This window comes from Arvicola amphibius, chromosome 9 (assembly GCF_903992535.2).
Source record: "Arvicola amphibius chromosome 9, mArvAmp1.2, whole genome shotgun sequence".
In the NCBI taxonomy this organism is placed as follows: domain Eukaryota; kingdom Metazoa; phylum Chordata; class Mammalia; order Rodentia; family Cricetidae; genus Arvicola; species Arvicola amphibius.
The window spans coordinates 70,031,865-70,053,701 of record NC_052055.2 but is presented as its reverse complement, the minus strand read 5'-3'; the positions used below and the strand labels follow the sequence as shown (position 1 = coordinate 70,053,701).

The 21,837-nt window shown below is 44.8% G+C and overlaps 1 protein-coding gene and 1 long non-coding RNA gene across 14 annotated transcripts in view; one reads left to right on the top strand and one right to left on the bottom strand.

The window, feature by feature from the left end:
* Usp49 (ubiquitin specific peptidase 49) overlaps window positions 1–18,187 on the top strand; it is a 78,791-nt gene extending 60,604 nt beyond the window's left edge. For 11 of the 13 annotated variants that reach the window (XM_038342839.1, XM_038342844.1, XM_038342837.1 and 8 more), the window contains 5 exons: window positions 7,878–9,252; window positions 10,586–10,790; window positions 16,139–16,247; window positions 16,959–17,164; window positions 17,795–18,187. In XM_038342839.1, the coding sequence (XP_038198767.1) occupies window positions 7,906–9,252; window positions 10,586–10,790; window positions 16,139–16,247; window positions 16,959–17,164; window positions 17,795–17,985 (2,058 nt within the window). In that variant the 5' untranslated portion in view covers window positions 7,878–7,905 and the 3' untranslated portion in view covers window positions 17,986–18,187. The remainder of the gene's footprint in view (window positions 1–7,877; window positions 9,253–10,585; window positions 10,791–16,138; window positions 16,248–16,958; window positions 17,165–17,794) is intronic. The other 2 variants (XM_038342847.1, XM_038342848.1) reach the window with 2 other exon arrangements.
* LOC119823072 overlaps window positions 1–21,209 on the bottom strand; it is a 29,460-nt gene extending 8,251 nt beyond the window's left edge. Inside the window, exon 1 of the long non-coding RNA XR_005286895.1 lies at window positions 18,015–21,209. This is a non-coding gene — a long non-coding RNA (uncharacterized LOC119823072). The remainder of the gene's footprint in view (window positions 1–18,014) is intronic.
* Window positions 21,210–21,837: the final 628 nt, after the last annotated feature.

Sequence of the window (21,837 nt, the reverse complement as noted above, 5' to 3'; positions counted from 1 at the left end):
CTATATCTCCTACCTCACTGTTGGCCATTCAGCTTTTCATTAGACCAATCAGGTGCCCTTAGGTAGGCAAGGTAAAACAGCAGCACATCTTTACATAGTTAAACAAATATCCACAACAGTCCTCGGGCTTGCCTAACAGGCATTTATCTGTAATACCAGACTCCTGAGGTGGGATGGGAGGTAGGGATGGGGAATCCCTAGAAGCTAGCAGGCCAGATAACCTGGCATGCACAATGATGGACAGCGAAGAAATTTTGACTCAAACAAGGGTGAAGGCTGACATCTAAAGCTGTCCCCTGACTTTCACACATGTTCTGTGGCACACATGTGTTGGACTCACACATGAACATGCACACATTTACATAGCTGCATATCATATACATACCATATACTGCTCCCCCAAGAGTAGAAATTGGACCAGTGGGATGTCTTAATAGGTAAAGTTAGTTGCCATGCAAACTTGACCACATGGGTTCTGTTCCTAGAACCCATAGTAGAAGAAGAGAACCATTTCCAGAAGTTACCTCCTGACCTCCAGACATGACTCAGCAAATATTCAAACTGCTGAACTTGAAGCAGGCTCACATATGTAATGTTTCCATGGCAACCTGGTTTCATTATCTCAGCTGCCATCTCTCTGCACAGAGTTGGAGGCTGTCTTTCTTGAGATTCTAGGAATTGAACCAGGGGCCTTACTCATGTTGGGCAAGTATTCTACCATTGACCCTCTTTTACCTTTTATATTTTGAGACAGAGTCACACTAAGTCGCTGTCTTAGTTACTTTTCTATTGCTGTGACAGAGCACCATGACCAAGGCAGCTTAAAGAAGAGTTTATTGGGGACTTGCTTACAGCTCCAGAGAGTTAGTCCATGGCCATCATGGTGTGGAGCATGGCAGCAGGTAGGCTGGCATGGTGCTGGGACAGTAGAGCTGAGAGCTCACATCTGGTCCACAGGCACACGGGCAATGGAGAAAGAGAGAGCACTATCTGAGAATGGCACTCATAAAGACCCACCTCCAGTGACACATCTCTTCCAACAAGACCACACCTTCTGATCCCTCCCAAACAGTCCCACCAGCTTCAGAACAAAGCATTCAAATGTATGAGCCTATGGGGACCATTATCATTCAAACCATTACATTCCACTCCCCAGCCCTCATAGGCTTATGGCTGTATCATAATACAAAATGTTTTAAGTCCACCTTCAAAAGTTCCCATAGTCTTTTAGTCTCAAGACTGTTTAAAAGTTCAAAGGTGAGTAGTGATGGTAGACACCTTTAATTCCAGCACTGGGGTGGGGGTGGGGGGCGGGCACTGATCTCTCCAAGTTAAAGGCCTGCCTGCTCTACAGAACAAGTTCTAGGTAGCCAGGGCTACACAGAGAAACCCTGTCTTGAAAAAAAAATTTTTTTTCTAAGTCTCTTTTGAGACTCAAGGAAGTCTCTTAATTGTAATTCCCTGTAAAATAAAAAATCAAAATACATTCTTCCAAGATACAGAATATACATTACCATTCCAAAGGAGAGGAATAGGGGCATAATGAGGAAATACGTGATCAAAGCAAGACTGAAACTCAGCAGGACAAACTCGGAATCCTGTAGCTCTATGTCTGATGTCAAAGGGCTCTGATGGTGACTGCAGTACAGTTTTTCTCTTGGGCTGACTCCACTCCTGTATGCAATGCTCCTTGTTGGACATCTATCCAAACCTGCCCCAGCAGTAGCTCACTCCCTGCCTTGAGAGTATTAGTTAACAAACACACACCCTGTGTGGTCCACCACATAAGGGACAGGGACAGCACAAGTTCCAGGTGCAGCAACCTGAATGTAAGAGGGGTCCTGCAACACAACAGAGCTGCAGGCCAGGCTGCCTAAGAAAAGACAGGCCACAGTACTAAAGACACAAGGATTTTGCAAGTGACCCCACAAACTGGCTGGTCTTAGGGAAGAGGAGAGCCCTGTTCCAGTCCTATGGCACCTAGAACAGCAGTGCACAAGTGTGCTTAGGCTGACTTCCAGGTGCTGAAGATGTACGCAGCTTCCTCTGGTCTTGGGGCAGTCTTTATTGGTGACAGGCCTGGCTCTCTTGATCCTCTAAAAAAAGCCACTCTCATTTAACACTTACATTTAAAAGCATCTTTACTATGTCGCCTCTACAGTCTCTGTAGATTCTGTGGGAGACTCAAATCTGGGTTCATTTAGTGAATGGAAGGGTTAAAATACCCAGCAAGATTACATATGGCAATGAGCATAATCACAGGTGTTGATGACATCACATAATTAATATTATTTTATGTAAATGAAGGCTGTCAGCATGTTACCATAGTGTCTACTGTCCAAGCTGGGATATATGCCATTTAGTCTGACCAAGACCAAGGAGGAATTCCTTGGTCCTTAGTTAGGTAAGAACTGAGAAAAGGGAAATATAAGAAAAGAAATAGAGATCTTTCTGTAGGGTTTCCATATTTGTTTCCTATTTCACTCATTGAATTTTTTTTTTTTTTGGTGATGTAGTTACACATTGCTAGCATATTTTCTGTGTGAGAATAATGGGAATGATCCAAATTAAAAGACATTTTCATAGGGCTGGGCAGATGGAGCATTGGCAGCTCTTCCAGAGGTCGTGAGTTCAATTCCCAGCAACCACATAGTGGCTCATAGTCATTTATAATGGGATTTGATCCCCTCTTTTTCTGGTGTGCAAGTGTACCTGTAGATAGAGTACCATATATGTGTGTGTGTGTTTGTGTGTGTGTATGTGTGTGTGTGTATATATATAAATGTTTTAAAGATATTGTACTGAAAAGACATTTTCATGCTTTAGGTTTTTGGGGGGTTGTTTTTTTAAGCAATAATTGTAATGTTCATTCATCTCTTGTAGAGATGACTTAGTGGTTAAGAGTGCTTCCTGCTTTTCTAGAGCTTCCAAGTTAAGTCCCCGGCACCTACATCTGGCACCCTCAACAGCTTATAACTCCAGCTCCAGGGCATCCAACTTTCTCTCCTAGCGTCCATAGTCATGTACATGTACATATAATTAAAAGAAAATAAATTTTCAACAATATTTAATGATATAATTAATCAAGAAGTTTCTCCTCACAACAAAAGGCAATGGTTAGATTTCTCTAACATTTCATTTGACACTTAGGGATAGTTAATTGTGGGATCATTTAAAGCTTGATTCAGTTTTTGGCTTCCTCCTCTCTACCTCTCCTCCATGGTTACTGGGATACAAATCTAGAGCATCGTGACTGCTAAGCAGAGCACTCAGCTACACCTACCAGTGGAATGAGGTGCTGGGATTGTGGTTTATGCCTGTAATCCCATTGTCTGGCTAGTTTAACATCAATTTGACACAAGCTAGAGTCATCAGAGAAGAAACTGCCTCTGTTGGGAAAATGCTTCCATAAGATCAGGCTGTAGGCAAACCTGTAGTGAATTTTCTTAATTCACTGATGGGGAGGGACCAGCCCATTCTGAGTGGTGCCATCCCTGGACAGATAGATGGTCCTGGTTCTATAAGAAAGCAGAGCCAGGCGGTGGTGGCGCACGCCTTTAATCCCAGCACTCGGGAGGCAGAGGCAGGCGGATCTCTGTGAGTTCGAGACCAGCGTGGTCTACAAGAGCTAGCTCCAGGACAGGCTCTAAAGCCACAGAGAAACTCTGTCTCGAAAAACCAAAAAAAAAAAAAAAAAAGAAAAGAAAAGAAAGCAGAGCAAACCATGAGGAGTAAGCCAGAAATAACACCCTTCCATGGCCTCTGCATCCGCTCCTGCCCTGTTTGAGTTCCTGCCCTTACTTCCCTCATTGATGAACTGTTACCCAGAAGTATAAGTGAAGTAAACTTGATGGGGAACCTCCTTCAGCCAATGACCTTGAAGAGGCTGGACCAGGTTGGGGTGTGACCTTTTGGGTACCCAGAGAAAACAGCTGGCTCGCCCAGCTCTTGCTCTCTGTTCCCACGTAACACACCTTGAAGTTGGACTTCTCGCTCCTATTCTGTGAGTTTTCCCTTTACAATAAAGAATAATAACTGGAATCTTTTGAAGTTAGTTTGGGATTGACTCACGCCCTCACCCCCTTTTTACACATTCAGTTACACAAACCCTTTCTTTCCCAAGTTACTTTTGGTCACATTAACCCTAACTAGGACATCCCAGCACTTGACAAGCAGAGGCAGAAGAGTGCAAGGACAGCCTGAACTCGGTGTGAGACCCCGCTTCAAAAAAAAAAAGAGTAAATAAACAAACTATGATGATTAAAAAATCAAATGCTAATACTTGCTGGATTTACTTTCACATATACACCTGAATCCAGGGTGTGCAGGGCATTTGTGAATAAAGTGGCTGGTCTACTCCAGTGCAGAGCTGCTGAGAGACAGTCCGTTCTTTGCCGGTCACACTTAGGTTCATTTGTTTAGAGTATTGAGTACCTGTCACACTGGTGATGTATGTGTCAAGTGAAAAGTTAGAATTATTGTGGTCTTTGAGAATATGGAGAGAAGAATGTACATGTCAGAAAAATACAAAGTAGAATTCCCTTTCTGTTAGTAAGGTTTGGGCCTGTTCTGAAATAAAGTCAGAACGCATGTGGGAGAGTCACACCTATTAGAGGCTGTGTTCCTTCTGCTCTGTCTTATATTGGATAAGGTAGTTGTTTTTATTTTGCATTAATTTGTGAGATTTCCATTTTGAGATCAGATGTGCTGTCCTTTGAGAAGCTAGTCTGCCTAGGTGAGGTGATTGGTGTGGTGCAAAGAGGCCTAGTGTTTTCCTGAATAGTGTACTCTGCCATGTGGCAGGCTTAGTGAGCCACCTCTACAGATTTGTAATGGGGAGGGAGCTGAGCAGGAAAGGGTATGCTTGATCAGCAGTTTACAGATCATCTCCACAGAGACAGTGTGGGTTGTTTGGTTGTGGTCTGTGTTGTTTCTCTATTTCATTTTAGCCCAGGAGCTGACTTTAGAAGACATTAGTCTTCTGGTGCTGTATTTCACAGTATCAGATTTGGTGGCAGCTAACTTCTGAAGATACACCAGGGCAAAATGGGCATTTTCTGGGCATCAGAATCTCGTAAGAAGAGGTCATTAAAATATAATCTGAAAGCCTCCGCTTGGCTGGGCCTGGTGTGTTTAAACCTGTGTTATCACAGACTATAGTCGCTAGCCAGATAAGACTATATTGTTGTGTTGTGGATTTTTTTTTTTAACCACAGGGTCTCCCTGTGTAGCCCTGACTGGCCTGGCTGGCACTTGGTCTGTAGACCAGGCTAGCTGTGAACTCACAGAGATCCACCTGCCTCTGCCTCCCAAGTTCTGGGATTAAAGGCATGAGCCACTATGCTCAGCTTCTCCTGAATATCTTAATTAAAATTAATGAAGTTAAAAGTTGAGTCCTGCCAGGCAGGCAGTGGTGGCGCACATCTTTAATCCCAGCATAGGAGGCAGAGGCAGGCAGATCTCTGTGAGCTCAAAGCCAGCCTGGTCTACAGAGCCGAGTTCCAGGACAGCCAAGGCTACATAGAGAAACCCTGTCTCAACCCCGCCCCCCCCCCCCAAAAAAAAAGTTCAGTCCTTTAATCCCATTAGGCATATTTCAAGAGCTTGGTAGTCACATGTGACTAGTTACTACAGTATTGGAAAGCAAGAGAGAGAATATTTTATTATTTTAGGTAGTGTTGGTCTGAGTGGAAGAATTTAGAAAATAGCCAGGTACAGTGGAGCACGCCTTTAATCTCAACATTCAGTAGACAGAGGCATGCCAATCTCCGAGTCTGAGACCAGCTTGCTCTATGTCACAAGTGCCAGGACGACGAGGGCTGCCTAATGAGACCCTCCCTGGGGCAAGTGAGAAGGGCTTTGGTTTCTGAGTTCTTCATCCCTAATTTGTTGGGTTAATGCAATGTTTATGTGTGAGAGACTTATCTCTGGAGTTTGTCTAAAATGGATATTTTGGCTATCTGCAGATTTCCATTCATCAGGTATGACATAGTAGGTGGGTGTGAGCCTGAGGAGATCTGATGCTGGTGGAGCCCAGGGACTAGTTTGAGAAACAGAAACATGCCAATTCCTGCTGACTCTGTGTTCCAGTAGCTGATCTGAGAACATCAAAGGCAGATCCAGCTTGCACTGTCATGTGTTGAGTAGCATCTACCCTTTCATCTCTTCAGTTTTCAATTACGTGTGTTGTAATTTGTCTGTGCCCCAGAAATGCTTATTTCAGGACTGTTTCAAACTGGGAGAATAATTTTTCCCCTAATAGTGTTGAGGGTTAACCGTGTGTTCTGTCATATATCCCCAGCCCCGGAGAAAATCATTCTGATAATACTGTTCAAGCTATAGTTGAACACTCGGGTCTTTGCCTTGTAACACGCGAACTCTTCTCTAGAGATTATCTCTCACTAAAATAAACAAACACATCTAGAGAAGTTACTTAACGGGTGCATAGCTATAAATCAGTAGGAAATAATGAGAATAAGAATGAATAATGATTAGAAAGTAATACAGTAGAAGCTAGTACTCAAAGAGAAATCATTACCTTGATTAGGATAGTATAGATGGCTTTTCTTTTTTGATTTGAGGGGTTTTTTTCTTATTTATTTATTTTGGGGTGTTTTCATTTTTCCCATTGATCAGTAGTTAATAAATCAGCCAACATTAAAAAAATAAAAAAACACATAAAAACAAAAACAAAACAAAAAACAAAATCTTTTAGCCAGGCAATGGTGGTGCACACCTGTAATCCCAGCACTGGGAGGCAGAGACAGGTGGATCTGTGAGTTCAAGGACAACCTGGTCTACATAGTGAGTTCCTGGACATCCAGAGCTACATAATAGTAAGACCCTGTCTCATAAATAAATAACTTTTAAGAATTTAGAGAACTGCCTTTAGGACTTTGTTTTTCAAGACAGGGTTTCTCTGTGTAGCCCTAGCTGTCCTGGAACTCACTTTGTAGACCAGGCAGACCTCAAACTCACAGAGATCCACCTGCCTCTGCTTCCTGAGTGCTGGGACTAAAGGTGTGCACCACCTCCCAGCACCTTTAGGATGTTTTTAATCCTGGGAAAATTTAAGGTTTCCAAAGAATAAAACATTTTAAAAATATTTGTTCATCTTAATCCCCTTGGATAAATGTCTACTATATTTCCCTTATGAAGAATATTAAAAAGCCAGACATGGTGGTGCACACCTGTGATCCCAGAAGTAGGGGTACAGAGAAGAAGGTAGATCTCTGTTGAGTTCAGTGCCAGCCTGGGTCCCATATGAGTTCCAGGCCAGCCAGGGCAACATAGTGAGACCCTATCTCAAAACACAGGCAGAAGGATTGCTACCAATTTGAGCCAGCCTGGGCTACAAATTAAGTCGGTATCAAAACCAAAGGGAAGCAAGCTTGCCTCTGTTTTCTTATTTGTTTTGTCTGGGTGGTTAGCTTGAAAACTGCCGTCCCAATAGCCACACCACCTCTTATCCTATCAGATTTATTTGTCTATTTACTTTTCAGTAAAGACAGTGAGAATTTTGCGATTCTTTCTACAAAATGTATCCTCTTCAGGAAGGCTAGCTTCTAAAATGTTATTTAAATTGAGGCTCAGGCTCTGCCTCATTAGTTGTCATTTGACTTTCTTTTTCTTATCTTTCCCTGATTCTGTACCTTTGCTTTGAAATACACTAAAATTGACCTAAGGTTGTCGCGTTGGTTTGGAGACTTTTGTCTCTCTCCTGGTGGTACTTGAAATACCAGCTTCTGCTTTCAAAACAACAAATTTTGAATTTAAAAATAAGTCTTGCACAGATATGCCGATTACAACCCCCCTTTTTTTTCTAGGAAAATATTTTGCTGAAATTCTGCTTTTTTTTTTCCTTTGGGGGGGGGCAGATTAAGAGAGTGGCGACTGCGCTAAAACATGGATAGATGCAAACATGTAGGGCGGTTACGGCTCGCCCAGGACCACTCCATCCTAAACCCTCAGAAGTGGTGTTGTCTGGAGTGCTCCACCACGGAGTCTGCATGGGCCTGCCTCAAGTGTTCCCACGTGGCCTGCGGCCGTTACATTGAAGACCATGCACTGAAACACTTTGAAGAGACCGGACACCCGCTGGCCATGGAGGTCCGGGATCTCTACGTGTTCTGCTACCTGTGCAAGGATTACGTGCTCAATGACAACCCCGAGGGGGACCTGAAGCTGCTGAGAAGCTCCCTCCTGGCGGTGCAAGGCCAAAAGCAGGACCAGCCCGCGAGGCGTGGGCGGATGCTACGGTCTACAGCTGCAGGCGAGGACGTGGTCCCACCGCAGCGCACTCCTCAGGGACAGCCACAGATGCTCACGGCTCTGTGGTACAGGCGCCAGCGCTTGCTGGCCAAGATGCTGCGACTGTGGTTCGAGAAGAGCTCCAGGGGCCGAGCGCAGCTGGAGCAGCGGCGGCGGGAGGAGGCGCTGGAGCGCAAGAAAGAGGAGGCCCGGCGGCGGAGGCGCGAGGTCAAGCGGCGACTGCTGGAGGAGCTGGCCAGCGCGCCACCGCGGAAGAGTGCGCGTCTGCTCCTGCACGCGACCGGGCCTGTATCCGTGCGCCCTACTACCCTCGCTACCTCCCGGCGCACGCCTGCGGCTACACTTAAGCAGCGCCGTCAGCCGGCGGTGGCCCCAGGTGTCACCGGCCTACGCAATCTGGGCAACACCTGCTACATGAACTCCATCCTCCAGGTGCTTAGCCACCTCCAGAAGTTCCGGGAATGCTTCCTGAACCTCGACCCTTCCACCTCTGAGCACCTGTTTCCCCAAGCAACAAACGGGAAGGCTCAGCTCTCTGGTAGGCCAGCCAGCAGCTCTGCCGCAGAGTTATCAGTAAAGAGCAACCCTGCCCAGGGATACGAACCTCAAGGCTTCTGCTGGAACAGCGGAGCCTCGATCAGCAGGAGCCTGGAGCTCATTCAGAACAAGGAACCCAGTTCAAAGCACATTTCCCTCTGCCACGAACTGCACACCCTCTTCCGAGTCATGTGGTCTGGGAAGTGGGCACTGGTATCGCCCTTTGCCATGCTTCACTCAGTGTGGAGCCTCATTCCCGCCTTCCGTGGCTACGACCAGCAGGACGCACAGGAATTTCTCTGTGAACTGCTGCACAAGGTGCAGCAGGAACTTGAGTCTGAGGGCTCAACGCGCCGGATCCTCATCCCTTTCTCCCAGAGGAAGCTCACCAAACAGGTCTTAAAGGTGGTGAACACCATATTTCACGGGCAGCTGCTCAGTCAGGTAGGTGTGTGCCTACCTGAAGCAAGGTGGGAAATTTGGCTGGTAGTTGGGCTTCCAGATCCCTGGGCTAATTAATTAGTGTAGCCGGTATTTTTGAAACTTTGCATGTTTCAAAATGGTTGTTTGTACCTGACACTGTATGCTGGTGATGATGAAGGTGAACTTGAAGTTCTGTCTGTCTTGCTCTTTAGTCCATTTTATAAAACTGAACAGTTTGTGTAGAAAACTGTTTCCAAAGTCGTTTGAAAAAGCCTTTCCTTTTATTTATAAGTAGTAATTGGAACTATGCCAAAGGCCAAGTAAGCCTCCTTCCCACTACCCATAATCACCCCAAATATATGGTCCCCAGTAGCTCAGTGTGTTTTAACTATGCAGCTGAGGTTATTAATCTTCTGGTCCTCCTGACTCCATCTCTCAGTGCTGGATTATAGACTCCATGTCCTTATTATCTTTCATTTTCAGGATCAAGACCATGTCAAGACCTAAGCAAAGATTCCCAGGCCTAATAAAAATATGCACAAAAAGAATTATTATGAATTTTTTTTAAAAAAGGTGAACAACGTAAGGAGAATTGAGTAAAGCCTCCCCACTGAGTTACAGAGGTTTTGTGCCTCACTTACTAAGATTGTGGGAAGTATGATGAGTAGGCTAGGAAGGGAAACTGAGGGCTTTCTCCCTGCTTTCTGCATGTGGGAATATTACGGTATAAGAGCAAGTCTAACCACAGCATTCTGAGGTGCAGCAGAAGGGACATTGTAGGAAGTGGATAAACCAGGTGTGCTGGTGATGTGTCACCACCGCAGCACTTGAGAGGCTGAAGTAAGAGAAACCAGAATTCAAGGCCAGCTGGGCTATGTAATGGGCTCTAGGCCAGTAGGAATACACAGTGAGATTTTATGTCAAAGGAAAATAAGAATGAGGGAAGTATAGGAGAAGGGGAAGGAAGGAAGGTAAAAGAGGTAAGTTTGCTACCTGGAAGGACCAAGTGAAAGGAATTTGTGGGTGAACAAAGCAGACAGTGACCTGCTAATTCTCTTAGCCCAACGAATGCCTCCAAGGTAACTTGCTGTCTCCACTGAGGCAGCATTCATTGGGAGAGAAGGGGAAAAGCAGGGGGTGCCTGTGGCTCCTCAGTTACAACTAGTTAGTTACAGCATGGTTAGAAATGCAGCCATGCATAATACGTTCCAATGCTTTTAGTACAGTTACTTAAGTTCTTATTAACCTTTTTGGGAGAAGTGGTTGGTGATTTTATGTCTTCTTTATAACAAGCAAAATTGTATGTGGGAAGCACAGAAACTATATAATCTGCAAACCAATCTTGTCATTCTAGGTTACATGTGTATCATGCAATTATAAATCCAATACCATTGAGCCCTTTTGGGATCTGTCCCTGGAATTCCCTGAACGCTACCACTGCATAGAAAAGGGATTTGTCCCTCTGAATCAGACAGAGTGCCTGCTCACTGAGATGCTGGCCAAGTTTACTGAGACAGAGGCCCTGGAGGGGAGAATCTACGCTTGTGACCAGTGTAACAGTGAGTGCTGCATGGAGAGGGGTGGGGATTGCAACTGGAATACAATTTAAGGAGCTGCTTTTGACCCTTTAATCAAAAGAAATGTGGAGACACTAAGTGGGTCTAAATCATTTTTTAAAGATGTTTTTCTGTCTCTATAAAAAAACTAATATGGACTTTACATATTAAAAACAGACTTGGACCAGTGAGATGGCCCAGTGAGTAAAAGTTCTTTTACCCAAGTCTGGTGACCTGAAATTCAGTCCTTAGAACCCACAGAGAGGTAGCTAGAGAGAACAGACTGCCATAGCACACACACCTATGTACACACACTTTAACACTGAAAACAGTGGCCTAAGAATTGTGCCTCTTTTGACCCTTCTGACTGATAAGTGTATGAATGTGGTTTCTGAAACAGGGGCTATGAGCATGAGTACTTAGCTTCATAATACTGCAGGGTCCCAGGTTCACACATGTAGTCTAATAGTTCTTACTTAGCCTAAATTCAGGTGGCATGCCCCATTTGAGTGCTGTAGGATAAGTATGTTTTTGTACTGAGTCTGTAGATTTAAAGTCTGTTGAACCTCATGTTAAAAAATGGTATAATGGGGTGGGAAGACTTCTCAGTTGTAAAGGGTTTTCTTTACAAGCAAGACAGAACTGACGTGGAGCCTATAACATAGGTAAAAAGAGTCAGGTGTGGTGGTGTGTGCTTTAAACCCCAGCACTGAACAGGGAGGTACATGTGTATCCCTAAGGCTCACTGGCCACCAGGCTAGACTTCTTAGCAAGTTCCATGCCAGTGAGCAACTTTGTCTTAAATAATAACAAAAGCAACATGGACGGCTCCTGAAGAATGACACCACAGTATTTTGCTGGCCTCCACAGGCACATGGCACAAACATCTCTGTACACACACATATACATACATAGACAAAAGCAAGATGGCTCAGCGGGTAAAGGCACAACCCTACATGGTTGACAAAGAGAACAGACTCACACAGGTTATCATGTGACCTGCACAGACACACACCATATGAATGGATGGATGGATGTAATCTTTAAGATATTGGTACCATATAACCAATGCAGCATATCTTATGGCAGCCTCATGGATGTTTTCTGCTTTTTTGCTCACATGTTTGCAAAGTTTGTATTTCAGAAAAAGTCACAATGAAGTGTCTGTGTCATTGGTTTAATTTAAATTGGATCTCTTTCTGTGTGGACATGGACATGTGCAGGCCCTTCTCTGTCATTATATTAACACCTAGTGCTTCTGCTGGCCCAGCATGCAATGCATAGATAGGCGTTCACAGCAAATATATGGATGCTTGTGTCTGGTGATGGTATTTAAAGATTGGCTTTTTTTTTTTTTTTGGTTTTTCGAGACAGGGTTTCCCTGTAGTTTCTAGAGCCTGTCCTGGAACTAGCTCTTGTAGACCAGGCTGGCCTCGAACTCAGAGATCTGCCTGCCTCTGCCTCCCGAGTGCTGGGATTAAAGGCGTGCGCCACCACCGCCCGGCTTAGGATTGGCTTGTTTTTATGTGTGTATTTCCCTGTATGTATGCCTATGCACCGTGTGACCATTTGAAGTCAGAAGAGGGCTTCAAATCTGCTAGAACTGGCTTTGAGCTGCCATGTGGGCCTTGGGAACCAGACCTGGGTTGTCTTGCAGAAGGAGCCAGTACTCTGAATGCTGGAGTAATGTCTCCAACCCTGGTGTCTGGATTTTTGACCTAATAAAGATTTAGAAATGAAAAATACAAAGTTATGTATCTTTATGTATTAACACAATAGTTAATCCCACCAATTGAGAATAAGACCACTACCACAGTTTAAAGCCAAATTTGAAGCAATTTTTAATTAAGTAATGGCCAGGTGGGTGAGCTCTGGCCAGATCCATACCCAGATTCCTGGGAAATGGCCCAGAATAACAGTTTGCAGTGGCTTAAGAAGGAAAACCCATAATTCATGGCATTTCCCATCAGGTCCAATCAGGGGCAAGCATATATACTGACATATTTCCTGCCTGCGAACCCCTGCCCCCATGTTATCAAGCACATTCGGTGCAGATGGGTCAAACAAGGGGAATGAAAACAAGTGTCTTGTCGCCTCCCATAAACAACAGCCTCCAGCAGTTAAGGAACCGTCTGTCCTTGAGCAAGGAGCTCGCAGACCAGAGGCATTTTTTATTTCTTGGATCTCTTAGGCATAGTAATTAAAATTAAAATGTAACTTTGGCTCTCACATAATGACCTAGGTATCAGTTTATTACTTTATATTAATAGTTTGGAGTATATGCTGGGTTTTGGGGGGTGTCATTTTCTGTGTTTTTGCTTTGTTTCTTTGTTTGTTTAATACTAGGTTTCTTTATTGTATAGCCCTGGCTGTCCTGGAACTCCACTATGTAGACTCCACTATGTAGGCCTCAAACTCAGGTATCTGCCTTCCTCTGCCTCCTGAGTGCTGGGATTAAAGGCATGCACCACCACACCTGGCCAAAGCTTTTTACCTGTAAGGAACAGAGGGGCATTAACAACTTTGTATCATTTTTGGATGTGACAGATTAGGCAGGAAATACTCAGTTTTTTTTTTTTTTTCAGGAAGTAATCTTTTTTTTCTGGATTAGTCAGGACTTCTCTATGCTCCATGCCCCTGCTAATGCAGAAGAAAGGCCCACCAGGCGCAAACTGCATTGGGGTAGCGCTTGTGAAGCTTGTGAAGCTTGATTGCCACTCTTCTTCCTCCTCTCCACGTCTTACCTTAACTAAACGGAGACAGAACTGGCCCATTTCAGCTGAGGCAGCAGTTTCTTCTCTGTGTGAAATTTCATTTAGGGAGACAGACAGTCCACATTGTTTTCATCTTAGCTCATGTACTCCCTCTGCTGTGGACTGTGGTCACTGCCAGCTAGTCCTTCTCAAAGGCAGATGAGCAGGAGTGGAAAAGTCGGGCAAAGCCCTTCTGGGTGCTTTTTTTGCATATTCCACATGTCATGACTGCATGGCTGGTCAAAGTTCTATAGCAACACATGCACTCTGATGCAGTCTGCCCTGAACAGCTAGCCCTCCCTTCATGTCTTGTTGCCACAGAGGGCTGTTTTCACAAGTGCTACAAACAGGACTTGAAATCAGATGCCATGCTTTCTACTTTGAGCCCTGAGAACAACAGCTTAGAGACAAGCAGCTGGACCACCTCTGAGGGATCAGTAAAGTGCTTACAAAGGTCTCCAGTTGAAACAGGGGAAGTTTTATTCCCATTGTCTATTTTCTAAGGATTTAGGGCTCCATTTCACTCACAAGTCTATAGTTTAGAAACAAAATTAGAATCAGCATTTGTTCTTTTGGTTTAGACCAGTGGTTCTCAACCTTCATAACACTGCAACCTTTTAATACAGTTCCTTATGTTGTGGTGACCCCACCAATAAAATTATTTTCATTTCTACCTCATAACTGTAATTTTGCTACTGTAATGTAAACATCTGTTTTCCAGTGGTCTTTGGCAACCCCTGTGACAAAAGGATCATTTGACCCCTATAGGGTCATCACCCAGAGGTTGGGAACCACTGGACCAGATGAACCTGGCTCCCTTCCCACCTTGTCTATAAGAAACATACTTTTTCAGGGGCTGGAGAAATAGTTTAGAGGTTAAGAGCACTGGCTCCTCTTCCAGCGGTCTGGAGTTCAATTCCCAGCACCCACATGGTGGCTCACAACTATCTATAATGAGATCTGTATGCCCTCTCTTGGCATGCAGGCATACATGCAGGTAGAACACTGTATATATAAAAAAAAAAAAAAAGAAAAAAGAAACACATTTCAGCCAGGCAATGGTGGCACATGCCTTTAACCCCAGCATTCAGGTGGATCTTTGAGTTTGAGGCCAGCCTGGTCTATAGACTAAGTTGTCAGAACAGGGAGGCTAAAAGGGTACGGGGTGTGAGAGAGAAAGAAAGAGAAATACATTTTAAATCCTGTGGCATAAAAACACAGAACTACTGCCCTAGTTTGCTTTCTGTTGTTGCAATAAACACCATGACCAAAAGCAACTTGGGGAGGAAAGGGTTTATTTTAGCCTATAGGTTATATGCAGTTCATCATCAAGGAAAGTCAAGGAAGGAACTCAAGGTAAGAGCTTGAAGCAGAAACCCTGGGGGAAAGCTACTTCCTGGCTTGCTTCCAAGGTTCAATCAGCTACCTTTCTTATGCCACCTAGGCCCAGTTGCCCATCGGTAGTGCACCCACAGTGGGCTATACTCTCCTGTGTCCATCAGCAGTCAAGGAAATCTCACACATACATTCTCACAGGCCAATCTGATGGAACCAGTTCTTCAGTTAGGATCCCTCTTCCCAGCTGTATCAAGGTGACAACTAAAATTAGCCATCACAACTACCAAAGTTTATTTTTTTTTAAGTTTATGTATAACATAAACAAAACATGTTGGAAAAAAAACTGCTTTCGTATTCTGTCCTTTAGTAATCATAGTTTATCATCTTTTTTTAAGTGTTAAATATATGTAACATTCAAAAAACATATCTCCTCGTGAGGGAGCTGAGGCTGAGTTTGGCCTATAGGTAGTTATAAGGAGGAAGTTCAGCTAGGCCTGTCTGGTGAAAAGAAAAAGCCCTTTAAACATAAAGTGCATGATAATTGAAGTGATAGGGATGTAAAAGCATAGAACCCTGGTGTACTGAACTCTGTGTTCACTGTGGTAGCAGCCGTCTATTGTATTCCATCAGAAGGTCATGCTGACACTGCAGTACACTACCCAGCACCCATAGCACCTCTGGAAGCTGCTGGTGGCAAAAATTTAAAAGCAGATGTATCAGGATCAGGTTTGGCTGCTTTTAAAAGCCCAGTAACAGTGACTGTCATATAAAAGAAGTCTGGAGGACATCCCAAGGCTAACATGTGGCTGCACAGACATCAAGGAATGCAGGCTCCTACTGTTTCACTATTGGTTTAAAGTTCCTATCCTCGGGGGGCTGGAGAGATGGCTCAGTGGTTAAGAGCGCTGACTGCTCTTCCAGAGGTCCTGAGTTCAATTCCCAGCAACCACATGGTGGCGAGACCAGGCATCCCTTTCTGGCTTGCGAGCACACATGGAAGGAATGCTGTACACAAATAAATAAATATTAAAAAAAAAAAAAGTTCCTATCCTCAAAGTTAACTCGGTCTCATCACCCTTTTCATCTCAGCCACAACTTGAGAGCCACTGCATTTAGGCCTGTGAAGCTGGGAAGCGCAGACATATTTGGGATGTGTCACATGCTACCATAAATAAAACTAAGGAGAATGTCTACTGAGTGGCCGGTAACTGTGCTTGATGCTCCTCACTGCCTATGTCTTACACCTTTTCAAACACATAGGCAAACGACGGAAATCTAACCCCAAACCCCTTGTTCTGAGTGAAGCCAGAAAGCAGTTAATGATCTACAGACTACCTCAAGTCCTCCGGCTGCACCTTAAAAGATTCAGGTGAGGTTTGGGATGAGCTGCCTCGAGGGCTTGGGGAGGACAGATGTCTGTTTTTTGGTTTTTGTTTTTTTTTTTTGTTTGTTTGTTTTTTTGTTTTTTTTTTTGTTTTGTTTTGTTTTTTTTTGTATGGGAAGGAGAAGCCTGTTCCTGTGGCGCCTTGCACTTGCTGTGGAGAGTCAATGGTTCTTGTCCAGTAAGAAAAGCTGATGTGATGTTGGACCCAGCAGCCTGGGGTTCAGCCCTCTTGCCTTGTTTCATTTCTAGTTTACACCCAATGTCTGCCAATCCTCTCCTATCCTTGTTTGGGCTTACACAACTTCATCCCAAGGATTCAGTATAAAATAAACGGTGAAAGGGGCAAACAATAGACCATACAGAGGCCATGCATGAACTGTTTCTTTCTTAGGTTTTTTCAAAACAGGGCTTCTCTAGCTTTGGAGCCTGTCCTAGAACTCACTCTGTAGACCAGGCTGGCCTCAAAGTCACAGAGATCCTCCCACCTCTGCCTCCCAAATGTTGGGATTAAAGGTGTGTGCCACCACCGCCCAGTTCTGAACTGTTCTTTAGGGGTTTGTAGGTTCAAATACTCCATGGAACTGTCACAGCAGATATACACATAGATTAGCAGGGGACAACGAGAGAAACAAAAGTCATTTCCTTAGCTTCTTGTTTATCTAGCTTACTGAGTAAGAAATTCATTCCATGTTCTAGGTGGTCTGGCCGTAATCATCGTGAGAAGATTGGGGTCCATGTCGTCTTTGACCAGGTATTAACCATGGAACCTTACTGCTGCAGGGACATGCTCTCCACTCTTGACAAAGAGACCTTTGCCTATGATCTCTCCGCAGTGGTCATGCATCACGGGAAAGGGTTTGGCTCAGGACACTACACAGCCTATTGCTACAACACAGAGGGAGGTGCGTGCGCTTTACCCTGTAGGGTCGGGGACATGGAAAAGGGTTGGTTATTCACACTGTATTGCTTTTCATTATTTCCATCCCCCTAGGTCCGCTAGGGACAAATTAGATACATTAAGATTCAGGGAGAAGCATTGTGAAAGTTGGGGATTTGGTAAGGATGTAAGGTTATGCTTAGGAATGAACAGAACTTAGCATATCTAAGTACTTAGATCTAGTGCTGGAGGTTAATACAGTATCATCAGTAGTATTGATTACTGATGGAATTTCTGCAGACCTCAGCTTCCTTCTTGGTCATGCAAAAAGAATGGGGCCTTTGTAACTTCACGGTGATGTGTTACAAATCTCTAGTCTTACTCAAATGACTCTGAGGACATTTGGGGCACTGTGGAGGCTTTAGCAGACAATAAAAAGACATAAAGAAAACAAGGACAAAGTTGGTCCATCAGTACCGAAGGCAAGAGTTTTTTTGGTGATATGTGGGGTGAAAGGGATTACAGTGACCCTGCCTCCCAACCAGTAATCAGAAGATGGCTCTGTCCCCCACGTTCTCTCCCCATCTCCTGGCAGCACCTGTCTAGAGATATAAACTAGCTTGTCATTTTCTCTTTCTCTCTTTTGGTTTCCTAGGTTTTTGGGTCCACTGCAATGACTCAAAGCTGGATGTATGCAGTGTCGAGGACGTGTGCAAAACCCAGGCCTACATCCTTTTTTACACTCGAAGAACAGTTCAGGGCAGCACAAGACTCTCAGAAACCCAACTCCGAGCTCAGGTGCAGTCCAGCAGCAAGGACAAAGGCAGAACATACACGCTCCCCTGACTAGGAGGCATGCATTAAAATGTCCTTACCTTTTTCCTCATGGGTAATAAGGCTTGCACAGCAACAGAAGCTTGCCTCTCTAGGCCTAAAGGAGAGAATGCCAGGTGATTCCTGCCCTGTCAAAAAATTAGTAGTCACTTTCTTTTGAAAACATTTGAAAATTCCCTCCTTTCATAAAACAAATCTAAAGGAGTAACTTCTATGAAGATTCTTTTGTCAGTTGCTTCTGGATAATTGAGGGATCTGGAGTGTGGGCAAGTGATCAGCCAGCCAGGAGAGAAGCCATGTCTGTCTTCTCTCTGTCGTGAGCCTACTAATCAGGCTCTTTCTGCAGCACTGCACAGAGCACATGAGGAGGGGCCCAGACTGGCAGCTGGTGGGAAAGACTGGTTCCAAAGTGGAAGGTAAAGTCACAGGATTATCCCACAGAAGAGGTGACCATCGAGGGAGTGAGGGGCATGGAGCAGATCTCCCCATGCCAAATAGGAAGGCTTTTCAGAGCTAGGCTTCTCCTGAGCTGCTGCTGTAATCTCACTCTACACTGACTGGGAGACGAGGCCCAGCAGCCCTTTTCCCTTTGAAGAGGCAGTCATAGGAGGCAGAGACCAGCGCATGGTCGGTCTGCGCATGTTAAGCCGGACACTCCTGACCCCTCCAGTCCTGTAGCAGGACCCTGGCTCAGGTCTGGAACCAGCTCGTGGTTTGGGTCAGTGGTCAGAAGCCTTCCCAGAATTCGGGAAGGCAAGTGGGGATTGTCCCAGTGCCTGCTGCCCTAGGGTCTCACCTTGTGTGCTATGCAGCTTCTCTCCTGCACCTGCAACATTGGTGCTCACAAGGTTTGGAGCTTTCGCTTCCCTAGGAACTGACCATGTGTCCAGCTCTTGGTTATGGCCCTTCATGTTCTCTTCCCACTCTGCTACCCATTCTCTCCTGCCCTCAGTCCATGAAGTACAGAGAGACTCCTGTCTTTTACTCTGCTATTAGTAAAAACACATCTTTAAAATTTGCTCCATTTCTGAATGGAGTTCAAATGCCCAGACAGAGCACAGTAAACTCTCATTCTCTCTGCAATGACCTGTGCAGTGCCCACAGCCTCTCCTGTGAATAAGTTAGCTTGTGTTAATGTAGTACAGTGTCACTTGAAGGGAGTTGAAGGGGTGGGGCACAGAGACAGTGAGGCTAAAGGAGGCACTTTTCCGCTTCCCAGGCACATCTGTAGCACTTACTGCTGCCCTCACTGGAGATGAACTCTCGTAGGCCTGCCAGACATCACTGAGACATGGAAGAAATCAGACAGAAAACAGCTCCCTGACAGGGATGGGTGGCTAGATGTAAACTTGCTTTTTTACAACACTGTGAGGTTTCTGTATTAGCTTTTATTTGGAAGCGATAATGTATGGCATTTTTGTGCTGTTTGGTTTTTACTGTCTACTGCAGGCTTTTTTGTGAGCTTTGCACAGCCTCCTCCTCTCCAGGACACTGTTTTAAAGTGTCGCGGTTGTCCACGCTGCCTGAGGTTCTGATATAAAGCTGTACCCTGAGGTCCACATTACCAAGGTGCATGATGGTGATTTGTTACCATGGTAGCAAAGCCCATTCAAAAACCAAGCTCAGTGTGCTGGTACACCCCTGGAAGGATGGCACTTGTTTGGGTGAGGCAGGAGGATTATGAGTTTGAGGCTACATTGTGAGACCTTGTCTGAAAAACAAAAATAACAAACTATTGGGAGTAAAAAAGGAAACAAGACTGGATTGCACCTCATTTTAAACCCTGTATTATTTATTTTAGAAAGAGAACTTACAGGCACAGAATACAGATCTGTCTGTTCAGAGGGAAAAACATTAATCAATATAAACACTTAAAGGAAAATTTGAAGGTTCTAATTCAATTAAAAAAAAAAGTTTTGTATCAACTATCAGCAAGACCGGTAAGCAGAATGGGGACTTTATAAATGTTTAGCTGACCTGAACACCCAACCCACATGAGATTAATGAGTTAAAATGAGTTCTAACTAAAACTAGCTGTCTCCACTGAGCCACCCTCATGAAGGTGCCACTGCAACCAGACAGCACTTCAGGCAGCAGGAGCATGAATCTGTTGTAGAAGCATTGTGCACTGTTTGGGCTGCTGTGCTGTGCTGTGCTGTGCTGTTCTGTGCTCTGCTCCCTCTGCTGCCTGCAGCGCCTAAGAGGGCTGTGTCAGTTGGCATCACACTGAAACATTCTGAAGAGAACAGATAGACCTTGACTAGCGGGCTCCAGGCCAAATGCCAGGTGCTGCTCTGCCAGCAGCAGTCTCTCTCTTTCTCTCTGAACCCTTTGTAATCGGCTGGTGTGTTTACTTACCACTGTAGCCAGCCAAGATGAATACACCCCAGCCCTCAAAAATGATTTCTTACCTCAGTCTAGCCTGGCCCTCATGCTTGCGGTTGCCTCTAAGAGCAGCACCCATGCTAGTGCAGCCAGGAACTGCAGCTCTCGTCAAACAGCAGGCAGAGCTCTTGCCAGCTTTACCAGCTTTAACCAGCCCCTTGGGCTAAAATGGGAGGGCAGTGCCACATGGTAAAGAACTTCTAGATGTCTCTAAAAATGCCATGAATAAAGTTGTAAACTGTAGAAGTGTTCATGTGTCCTATGGACTCAATAGCAGAGTTTATTTTTGTTCACGGTGGCAAGGCTTCTAGAGTTCATGATCGTGTGAGTCCCCTGCTCTGGTTATGCCTTCAGCTCCATCCACATTCAGGGGACGAACCAACGAGGTGGGCTGGCTGGCAGTGCTCCAGAGTACGCTGAGAGGTTGACAGTAGTGCAGAATGAAAACTTGGGGGTGGGGGTGGGGGTAAGCAAGGGAGATCTGACATTTGTTTTACTGATAAAGCTTTGTGAACTAATTTTATACAATTCATAAAATTTGGTGCCTTGTTCTTAATTACAGTTTGCATGAGATTGAAAAGTTAAGGGGAAGGGTTCCTTTTTGTTATGTCAAGTGGCAGATGGATCTGTAGTGTTTAAAGGATATGTGCTATCAGATTTTATAGAACATTCTTATCTCTTGTGTATGAATGCAAATTGTCCTTACCAGCAAGTTCTTGAGTTTCAATGTCCATAATTGTGTTTATAATCATCCATCAGATAGCTGTCTTTCAAGGCAGCCAAGATACACTACTGTTGTTCATTGCCTCTTGTATATGCTGAACATTAATGCTGACCTTTTCTGGAAGGTGACCCTTTTCTTTCTTTTTTTTTTTTTTTTTTTTTTTTTGGTTTTTCGAGACAGGGTTTCCCTGTAGTTTCTAGAGCCTGTCCTGGAACTAGCTCTTGTAGACCAGGCTGGCCTCGAACTCAGAGATCCGCCTGCCTCTGCCTCCCGAGTGCTGGGATTAAAGGCGTGCGCCACCACCGCCCGGCAAGGTGACCCTTTTCTGAATGTGTACCACATCCCTATCTGGGGTTGCAGCTTATGTGTGGAAGGGTTTCCAGCTAGTTGGGAGAGCCAAATGATCAAAAGTTAGGCAATCAATGGCAGTGGAATCTTCATCAATTCTGAGTCCTTCTGCACAAACCATCAGGAAGCAGTGTAGGAAACAATCCCCCTACATGTGAACCTTTAGACTGTAAGACAAACCAGTACACTGTGTAACATGCAGAGTGAGTGATGCAAAACTGATGTCCCTGACACCACCACTCAGGACTTCCTGGGCAGATGCAGCTGGGATGGGGCTAAGTCACTGTGAAAGGTTAGCAAGACTCGGGCTGTTCACAGCCTGTCTTTCATTCTAGCCCAAGGGTTTCTGCTGAGCTCGTGAGACTTCCCCAAAAGTGTTGACAGGCTCGCCATTCAAAGCACACTTG